Here is a 10,734-nt window from a genome sequence, read left to right on the forward strand (position 1 = left end):
GTTTATAGCGCTATTTCAATTGAATATCTGATTCATTCACATTGATATTATATTAATATGTAAATTAATTTTCTAATAAAATTTATTATTTCAAAGATGATTTTGTGATAATTGTAATTATATATGAACTAATTAAAAAAAAAATAATCTAAAAGTTTACATAAATAAAAGTTTACCTACAAACTATCTTAATTAAGATTTTATAATTTTAAAATAAAATTTTCAATTCACAAAATTTAAGTACTAATTTGAGTAATATTTTTCACCAGATACATATTCAGTCAAACAAATTATTTGAAGTGGCGTGGAAAAATCTACCACATGTCATGTCCTTATTAGAAAAATAATACGGCCAGCACTTAAGGCACTTTATATAAGTTTTAAGTTTTTTGCCCTTCTTAAAGTCTGATTTTTCACCACTCAAGTATCACATGTATGACTTTGTTGCATGTAGAAAAATACACATAGATTTATAATTGTTTATCTCATCGATCATTAAAATATTAAAGACAAAATTAAACTCGTGACCTTTTAAGTTAAGTCTAAATGCCACATGAATCTTAGTTAGATCCTTTAAATTTCGTTTAATTTACAATGTTGGCCTTTTTAACTGTTTCCATTAAAAAAAAAAAAACATATAGCCATTTTGATAGAAGTCACATATCTAATATCCTTCCGGAAAGACTAACAAAACAAACCCTCAAAAGGGATTTTTTTTGTTTTTTTCTCTTGTTGCTTTTTTTGTTCCGCTGATTTTTTTTCCAAATAACTGGTCAAATAAAAACATCATTACAATATATTGACGAAACAAAACACACATTTCTTCTTTTACTTCAACTTTTTTTTTTACTGAAAATAGAAAAATGAATCAGAAAAGGGAAAAAGAAAATCAAACATCATTACACTTAGTGGGTTTTCAATTTGTGAACCATGGAGGAAAAATATAGTGTTGGATGGAGATTATTACCACGAAGAAGAATAAAAAGAAGTTGATTTACGAAAATAAATAAATACTTTTGTAGTTTATTTTTAATTTCTGAAAATATTTTTGTTAACTTTAAAAATTTGTTATTTTAATGTCTGATGAGGTGGATAGATCTATGAAATGGGCCAATGGCATCATTGTACGTGTCTCTTAGTAAAACTAAATAAACAAAACTGACATTTAAGCACCAAACTTATTTCTGCACAAGAAAGAGGTTCAACATGTTCACAAGAACCCTCACATTCCAGAAAACCAGAACCCATGCATAATAAAGCTAAAAGACAGCATCAGGGTTGTACAGCCTCCAAAAGTTTCTCATAAACTTGTCTAGCAGTCAAATCCTCTACCTGAAACGAATGTCAAATAATCAAAATTAATTAAACAGGGTATACATTCTATCAGAGGGAATTAGGAAGAAAACATTTCCAATAATGACTAGCATATATATGTTTCTTGAGAAATAGCTTCATTTAGAAAGAAAATCCCCAAATGCAAATTGATATTATTGTGGATGCTTAACTTGAAGGCATAGTTGATAGTAATGTAACTCACCACAAGAAGCTTTGACTTGTTATTCCATCCTCTCTGAAGTGTCATTTGACTCAATCTTAAACCCAAAACCTACATAAAAAAATTGTAGTCATATTGTTGTCTGTGGTAACTGTCTTTTCCCACCCAGAGAGAACAAATTATGCAAAGAGACATAATGCCAAAAGAAAGGTGAAGGCAGTGCATTAGAGAGTTTAGGGTTGATCATGTATAGGCAGCCTTGCTCCGATGAAGAACAATGAGGCTGCTTTTGTAGGTCAATCCCTCCCATGACCACAAGGCATTAACCTTAATTTTGAGCAAAAACCAATCAAAAGTGAAACAAAGAGGATAGAAGTATACTTTTCCCATAAACTCCAAAAGTTCGTTGTTGGCTTCTCCACGAGCAGCAGGAGCAGCTACACTGACTCGAACATCATCAGCATTTACTCCTAACACAGAAAACAAAATATAAATTTAATTATCAAGATCCATCATAGTTTTGTTAAGAAAGCTATGAAGCATTTACTGTCCAAATATATGGCACCTAATGTACAAATAGATCTATTTATGTATCCAACATTTTGAACAGTATAACTCACCATTCCTTCTTAGCTTTACCAATTTAACTAAAGCATTTGTTTCTACTTTATCTTGTTTCATTTATGAAACAACAATGTTGTGTACATGAAGAATGTCATGGTATAAATTTGAAGATGAATAATTGATGTCTGTGTAATAATAATGGTATGTTTGCAATAAAGTAGAGAATTACTGGTGATTGCGGAACGGTGAGCACGATCCTCAACTTCAATAGCAAGTTGAACAAGTCCTCCTTCAAGCTGGGAAATGCAGGGTGGAACGGGTGCATCCTGAGGGTTGGTTTCAGCAGCAACAGTACTGAGTGCGCCGTCAAGAACATAAATGAAAGAGGAAGTATCGAAGTCTGATTCAGCGCGATAGCAAACAAAGAGACCGCAACCAATACAATTCATGCGATATTGTTTCTCGAGTTTTCCTTGGCCTCGCTTTAAGAGAACGTTGCCTGCTTCTTGAATGTTGAATCTGGCAAGATGTTTGGTCTTGTCCAATACGTAAGCTCTGTCGGTGTTTCTTCGAGGCATTTTCTGCAATTGGGTGTCTATTGATGATATTAGGTTAATTTGATTTTGATTCAAAAGAAACAAATTAGGAGAAACAACTAACCAGTTATTAGGAGATGGGAACCGCAGTGCTTGCAGTAATAAACGAAGAGATCGGAGTGTTGGCCCTCCGGAGCTGCATCCTCGCTAGAGTATGTATGCGTCGTCCTCTTCGGCATTCTCCAATTACTCTTATTCAGTTATTCTCTCTCTCTCTCACCACCATCATCATATACCTTTTATCTTTTATTATCACTGACCGCTGTCCGTTAACATACATACACCCCCACTTTTTTACTCATACACCCCCGCGCAACTTTTTTTTACTTTTAATTGCTTGCTTTTTTTATTTTCTACAAAAAAATAATTTTTTTCTCAATACAAGACGAATCTCACAAAGTTCCTCATCAACACTGCAGTGCAGATATAACTAACAAATCGAAATTTTCTATTCATTCATGGATCTTAATTACCTTCATCCTTTGAAATTGAGAATGTAATTGTTTTTTATATGCCACTTACAGTAACTACCTATCGTGATCAAATTAGGGACTATTTGTTTTTCACTCAATAAAATTAGGGACTTCAAAAAGAGATTACATATTGGTAAGACTCATAAATTTCAATTAATTGAGATAATGCGTTTATCTTAATAATATTTTGTATGTATGAAACTTTGTAAAAAAGAATCTATATAATTACTTATATAGTCATGGTTGTTCAAGTAATAGACAATTAGTGGATTCAAATTTCACTCACATTTTTTTATAAACATTTTTGATTGACTACTCTTTTATTATTTAGAGATCACATAATTATTGAGTCTTATATATTTTTCCTTTAGAGATGTTGTATAAATTATATGTTTGAAACATTATTCAAATATATTTCAAAATGTTGTAATTACATTATTTTTTAGAGTAACAATCTTATTAACAGTCTACTTAATTATTTATTTGCTAAGTTGATTGATAGACTTGCAATACTAACATTGATAGACTTGCAATACTAACAGTATAAGTATAAGTATATGTTGTATCAGTATATATGTTGGTCATAGTGTAGTTTCGGGTTGCGACACTAAGATTAAGACTAGACCATTTTTTTTAAATAGACAAAATCAAATCATTTTTATAAACTCATTTAGTTAAAATGGACAAACTAAAGATACCGAAAAGTTTAGGTTTACTAGACCGATCAATTTCAGTAAATATAGATATAGTACTACTGTTACTATCATATCAAATTTTATGCATTGTATTAAATAATAAATTTGCTAATTTTTCTATAATGTGAACATACTAATCTATATTAATTTGATATTTTTAAAGATAATATTATATCAATGAAATATAATTCAACGTTGTACTCAATTAAATTGTGTGGTCCTACATAAATAAATTTGGTAAGACTCATAAATTCCAATTAATTAAGACAATGCGTTGAAAAAGGCATCTTAATAATCTTTTGTGCTATGAAATTTTGTTAAAAAAAACCTATAATTACTTATATAGTCATGGCAGCTCTAGTAGCATGCAATTAGTGGGTTAAGTGTCGGTCACATTTTTGAAAGACCTATTTGATTAACGGCTCTTTTATTATTTGGAGAGTAAAGAGTTATTTTGAATCTTGTTGGCTAAATTATACGTTTGAAACATTATTATAATATTTTTGAGAATGTTGTAATTATATTATTTTTTTAGAGTAACACTTTTATTAACAAACTATTTATTATTTATTTGCTAAGTTGATATAAGTTTGCAATATTAGCATTATCAGTATGTGTTTGGTCACGGTGTAGTTTTCGGTCGTGACGTTGAGGGCTACAACTAGACCAATTTTTTTAAATAAACAATTAATTTTTTTTTTATAAATCCATTTAGTTAAAATGGACAAATTAAAGACCACCGAAAAAATTTAAGTCTACTAAACCGATCAATTTCAGTAAATATAAATATAGTACTACTATTACTATTATATTAAATTTTATATATTGTGTTAAATAATAAATTTACTAACTTTTTCTATAATTTGAAAATACTAATCTACATCAATTTTTGGCATATTTAATAATATTATTATATTAATTAAATTATTGTGTTTGAGTTTTTTATCCTTTCATCTAATAAAAAAATATTACTATAAAATACATTTGAAATAAAATGTTATATAAAATTAGATATTTGAAATAAAATGTCATATAAAATTAAATTATTTCAAATGACATGTTAGATCTCAAAATATAAATTAATTTTATTGGTCTATTAATTAGTTAGTTTATCTAAAGACATGTCAAAACAAATTTTCAAGTAGATTAATATGTTTTATTATACTTTTTTTTTTAAAAGGTCAAATCTCAAAAAGTTACTCTCCTATTAGGTCAGATCACAAAAAGTTACTCTCCTATTATTACTCTAGTTCCACATGGATATAATATAACATAAGACTCCTCTAAAATTGGGAAATTATAATCCGAGGAGTATTTTGGATACAAGCTAATTAAACTCGCTTTAAATAAGTTTTATCCCCCTCCATAGGAGCATCGATCGAAAGGCATATTGATCCCACTTATTTTTATTTTTTTTCTTTTGACAATGTATTTAATGGCCCCCTTCGATATTTCGAGACAATTGTTGAATTTAGTTTATAATAAGAAGTTGCCATATGATATTCTTGCGTGCGGTGATGTGACTTGCCGTAACATCCTAGTATGCTATTTCCATTATTTGTTGTCAACATGCCATTTAACTCTATTGAAGCATGTGATGTGAGCACAAACCTATATGCCTGAATCCCTGGGGCCTGGTAGCACTGTTGTAGAGGATAAAGAATTGCTCCAACTTGGATCTCATAGTACAACCAAAACAAACATACAAAAAAGCCAGGGCTTTCATGTTCACAATAATTACAATGCCCACATTTCAAATTTAACGAACTCGTGTTAACCTATTTGTGGTTATGAATGATCAGTAATTTATTGCCAGACATACATAGACATACACCTGAGATGACTATTTTCTGTTGGTTGGCTGAGTTTTAGCCTCTAGACAATAACCATGACTTTCTTACCTAAAGTGTACTTATGATCCATAAATTCAGTTGATAGCTACAAATATGTTGATGAGCAATGGTTTGAATTCGAATTCGAGATTTCCATCTTCTCTACACTTAAGGGTGTGTTTGGTTGAAGGAGTTTGGAAGAGACGAAGGGTAATACTTAAAAAAACATGTGTTTAGTTAAAATTTTCAGAGGGGTGGGGAGCAAAATCGCTCTTCGCCTCCCTCGTCTCCCCTCTCCTCCTTTGTGAACCAAACAGACTCTAAGTGATTTTTGTTCTCTCTCTCTCCTTTTGGGAGGATTTGGAGGGGAAGAAACGAATGTAACTTAAAAACCAATAAAAAAATTTCATCTCCCCTTAAACCAAACATATCTATACATCTCCGTTATTCTTTTTCCTCCGTTGAACCCAACAGACCCTAAGTGTATAAGTTTAGTCTCTGGATTACTTAAAAAAACAAAAGTTCACCATTCCTATAATAGATTTCAATTAATGTTCTATGAAACAAAATCTCATAGAATATTAAATAAATAAAAAGGGGTAGCTTGGACAATATAGAATCATTATTTTGATTACATCAAGAAAATTAAATAAACTTAATTAACATTCTTAATTCGTGTGTATATTGTTATTTTTATTATATTTGAGTCTAAAAAGAGTAACATATTATTCATTATTGAATGAGAAAAGGGAAAAATTCATGTATTAAACAAAATATTACAAATGAGAGATTATATATAAAATGAATAATTCTTAATATCTCTCAACTAACTATAACGATAATAAAACTAAGTTATAAACTAATAAATGATAAGGTGAATATGTTATCACCCATTGGGTTTTGTTGAAAACCTTTATGATACATAGTTTTCTCTCAAACAAATCATGGCTTTGAGTACACTCACATTTTTCAAAATAAATACTTGAATTACATCTCACAATACTCTCATTTCTCTATGTCTGAACAAGTGATATCAAAGTTATGGTTTCGTGTCGAGAATTAGAATTCTTAGTAAGTTTTGTGGTTGCATCATTGTTTGATCTTATACATAAGAAAAAACAAGAGTAATATTGAAAAAAGGTTGTTCGAAAAGGTTTTGATAATGGAAAAATGGTACTTAAGTGTAGGAATGACAACATAACGGGTCAGGGGCAAGTTTTACATCCTCGCCCCAACCCCCAACTAATCCGGGAAAACACACACCTGTCCCCCGTACTTTATGTTTGTTAATAACCCCACAAACGCAGCAAGCAAAACCAGTATTATCTTTTAAAACAAAAGAATGATCAAAGTCTACGTCTTTTTCTGCTTCTTCTTTGGATGAAGGATGAGGGTTAAGGGATCTACGAAAAAATCTTTAAAAGTTTTGATTGTCAATCTTTTTCTAACAACCATGAATGAAGAAACTATTAAATATTAAGAATTGAAATCCTAGCAAGGGATATGGATACGAAATTGGTTAGGTTGGGTAAGGTCTGAATCTAACCTACTTTAAAAATGTTATGTCTGAGTCTAACCTATTACTTGTTATAGACCTATTTTTGAGGTATGAGTTAGTTTTTTTCAAGGCCTATCTATAAGCATACTAATCTACTTTTTTACAAAAGTTTACGTTACTCAAATGATGAATGATGTGTGTTTTGGTAAACATGCTAATAATTAAATATATGAACGACATTAAGTTCTATTTCAATGTAAATTCATAGTGGACCGCCTATCATGGTGGCACACACTAAACTTTGTCTCGTAACAATTGGGGAATGAATTCTCTCATATTTAATTTTGGTCGTGTTGAATCTCAACACTTAATCTAATGTAATGTCTTGAATGAGAGAGAAAATGTGTTTAAAAATACAGAGCTTAATGCCTGACAAAGTACGGAAACTGTTTATATGTGAAGTTCTAAGGGTTTTTTCTTTGAGGGAGTATCAAGTGACAGAGGTGCAAACGATAGGAAGGTGATAAATGAACCCCGAACATTAACATCAATAATCACACTCCAATCTTGAACCCCGAACATCAACATCAATAATCACACTCCAATCTTGCAGACTAGTGCTATTGACAGTTAAGCTAGATGTTTCCGAATTTAAAAAACAACAAATAATATCATCTTAAAAAAATTGAAGGATATCCTTGGAAAGAGAAAGAGGGAATTCGTTCAAAATCTTGTTTACAGAATGTTTGCTCATTCACATCTGATTCCAATATGATACCAACTTCAACTATATTTCTACTAGAATACAAATAGGTCTAGACATCTGTCTAGTATGAAAATAAAAAGATAGTGAAGTCATTTTGAATAGCGAAACAAAAATTTGAGAGAGCAGGAGCTCCTTTTGTTTGTTTTCCTCCTCAGCAGCAAGAGAGAAAAAGAAAATGACAGGGAAACATATCAAGCAATTGGAAGCTCACCAGAGTCACTGATAACCACCTTCTTTCTGGGACGGTCACCGCGATCTGTCTCCTGAGATTCAATCAACCTAACAATGTCCATGCCTTCCAAAACTTGGCCAAATACAACATGTCTCTGATCCAACCATGGTGTCTGCCAATTTAATCAAGCAAACATCATAAAAATGTTACCTTGGGGTCTCTTTAGTTGTGTACTAGGGCATAAGAGAAATATACCTTGACGGTGCAGATGAAGAATTGACTCCCATTTGTGTTGGGACCTGCATTTGCCATGCTAACAACTCCGGGTCCAGTATGAGACACTGGAGATATTGTAAATAATATTACTTAAACTGATATTAAATGTGGAATATGCAACAAGTATGATGAATAAGTAAGTAAGCTCACGTTTGAAATTCTCGTCTTTGAAAGTACGACCATATATACTTTTGCCTCCAGTTCCATTTCCTTTGTCAAAATCGCCCCCTTGAATCATGAATTGGTTGATGACACGATGGAAGGAGGAGGCCTTGTATCCAAAGCCCTTCTCTCCGGTGCAAAGAGCACGGAAGTTCTCTACAGTTTGGGGGACATCGTCACCATACAATCCAATCACAATCCTTCCCACCAGTTTCCCAACTGGATTTCCAATACTGATGTCAAAGTATACTTTATGAGTCACTTTTGACTGTACTATTACTTCTTCCTCTGATGAGCTACTGCCCGCCCTCACTTTCATTGTTTTCCTCACTCTCGCAGCAGCATTAACATTCCAATTCTGTTGTTGAAGTTTCACACCGCCGCCAAATCCCCTCACACCGATGGCGATACTGTTAGGGTTAGGGTTCAGAGCTCTAATTCTTGCTTCTGCGACATTTGATGACTAAAACAACAAAACACAATCAATTAAAATGAATTGAATATCAACCAAAACCTATAAGAAGAACTAATTACCAGTGAAAAAAGCGGTGTTGTTGTAACATTGAATGAAGCAGCCGCCATCAGAATTACAATCACTATCCACCGGATGGATGGATGAATACTCAGTCAGTCTATTCTCGCGCGACCGGATGCTCACCTCTGCTCTGCCTGCCCAATCTATCTCAAACTCAAACCCGGTCGATGCCCTGTGGTATGGATTCACCCTCAAATTACTATAATATCCTCTTACTTATGGCTTATCATATATTTCGTTGAGAAAACAAATAAGAGAAAAATGTTAATAAGCTCTCTCGTAACTTTTTCACGTGAGAAGAATTAATTTTTTACTCATGTTCCATTAATTTAATTACTTACGAATTCATGATGAATTAATTTGTCCTTACACTTTTAGATACAGTAGTAGTGAGTATTCGGTACCTGTACCGAGATAGATTATATTAATAAAAAATTATATCTTTTAGAGAATAATAAATTTCTATTTAAAAAAGGTGTTGAGCATAATAAATTTTTATTTAGAAAAAGGTGTTGAGGGTATGTATTTGACGGAAAGAATCGATAAAATTATATTTATATTTCATAATCTAAATTTTAAGTTATTAAATCTACATCTATTTAATATTTGTGCAGTTCAGTCAACTTCTTCCAAAAATACAAATAGCTATTATAAAAAAATTTAATATATCTCGTATATTTGAATATAAAAAATTTAAACTATTTTTAAACAAAAGTTAAATAGTAAAATATTAGTACCAAATTATAATATTAAAATAACATATTTTATTACAATAAAATTCTTAAACATAATTAAATTGGTAGTATAGCAAAACCAAATTATAATAAAACTAAGAAAAATATTTGGGGTATACTTATAGTGTACATACTTTGAGTTTTAAGAAGATAAAAAAAGATAAAAAGAAAATGATAACATGATATGTTAATAATATAATAACAAGAAAAATATAGAGATAAAAATGAGATGTTGAATAAATGTATGAAAATTGTGGATAATATATATCATCATTGTAAATCTAAATATTATAATAAAAATAAAATTCTACGGCTATTCATTGGTCGTTCCTCCAATTTTCTTTAACAATTCTCACATTGCCGCAAAACAATCTATAGATTTTATTGTACCACTCCCACAATGGACCATGCAGTTAACTTAACATGAGAAAAAATTAAAATTTTTATTATGTGCAAAAATTCAAAGCCAAAAAACAAAAACAAAAATACAAAATTTAATATAATTTTTTAGGCAAAACTAAAATATATAACAAAGTATTCAATAACTTTTTTTTTTTATTTAGCAAACTTATAACAATTTTGAAAAAAACAGATAAAAGAGAAATTTACAGTGAATCAATTAGAACACATGTCAATGATATAACTACTTACTAATGATCTTAACAATTAAAATGTGTTGCCAAACAAAAACACAATCATAGATTTATTTCACAACTATCTCATCAACAATTATATTTTTATTCTATGATGAGATAAACAATTAAACAAATGAATTTTTATAAACTTTCATCGGTCTTTACATAATCACTTTTCTTATCTAAAGACAAAATTACATTCACAAAAAATTTACCTAGTATTATTTTTACAAAACCATTCAATCAAACCTTCTCTTCCATAACTGCATAACAAACAAAATTAACTTTTAACAAAATCGGT

The 10,734-nt window shown here is 30.6% G+C and overlaps 2 protein-coding genes across 2 annotated transcripts; both read right to left on the reverse strand.

Moving 5' to 3' along the window:
* Nucleotides 1-1,099: 1,099 nt before the first annotated feature.
* LOC101505116 (UPF0235 protein At5g63440) lies at nt 1,100-2,896 on the reverse strand. The gene is made up of 5 exons (XM_004497367.4): nt 2,720-2,896; nt 2,289-2,654; nt 1,877-1,965; nt 1,538-1,606; nt 1,100-1,332 (listed from the first exon to the last, which is right to left on the reverse strand). The coding sequence occupies exons 1-5, from the start codon at nt 2,832-2,834 to the stop codon at nt 1,273-1,275; spliced, it is 699 nt and encodes a 232-aa protein (XP_004497424.1). The 5' UTR covers nt 2,835-2,896; the 3' UTR covers nt 1,100-1,272.
* A 4,928-nt stretch (nt 2,897-7,824) lies between these two features.
* Nucleotides 7,825-9,267, reverse strand: LOC101505542 (photosynthetic NDH subunit of lumenal location 5, chloroplastic). Its single transcript, XM_004497368.4, has 4 exons — nt 9,064-9,267; nt 8,518-8,992; nt 8,347-8,432; nt 7,825-8,263 (listed from the first exon to the last, which is right to left on the reverse strand). The coding sequence occupies exons 1-4, from the start codon at nt 9,109-9,111 to the stop codon at nt 8,111-8,113; spliced, it is 762 nt and encodes a 253-aa protein (XP_004497425.1). The 5' UTR covers nt 9,112-9,267; the 3' UTR covers nt 7,825-8,110.
* Between the last annotated feature and the right edge of the window lie 1,467 nt (nt 9,268-10,734).

This window comes from Cicer arietinum, chromosome 4 (assembly GCF_000331145.2).
Source record: "Cicer arietinum cultivar CDC Frontier isolate Library 1 chromosome 4, Cicar.CDCFrontier_v2.0, whole genome shotgun sequence".
Lineage (NCBI taxonomy): Eukaryota > Viridiplantae > Streptophyta > Magnoliopsida > Fabales > Fabaceae > Cicer > Cicer arietinum.

Bases quoted from the DNA above. Each gene is read 5' to 3' on its own strand.
- LOC101505116 (XM_004497367.4), bottom strand. From the start codon at position 2,834: ATGCCGAAGAGGACGACGCATACATACTCTAGCGAGGATGCAGCTCCG. The intron at 2,655-2,719 runs GTTAGTTGTTTC...TATCATCAATAG, and splicing joins TTCCCATCTCCTAATAACTG to ACACCCAATTGCAGAAAATG. The intron at 1,607-1,876 runs GTATACTTCTAT...TTTTTTATGTAG, and splicing joins TTTTGGAGTTTATGGGAAAA to GTTTTGGGTTTAAGATTGAG.
- LOC101505542 (XM_004497368.4), bottom strand. From the start codon at position 9,111: ATGGCGGCTGCTTCATTCAATGTTACAACAACACCGCTTTTTTCACTG. The intron at 8,433-8,517 runs GTGAGCTTACTT...CAATATCTCCAG, and splicing joins CAAAGACGAGAATTTCAAAC to TGTCTCATACTGGACCCGGA. The intron at 8,264-8,346 runs GTATATTTCTCT...TTAAATTGGCAG, and splicing joins TCTTCATCTGCACCGTCAAG to ACACCATGGTTGGATCAGAG.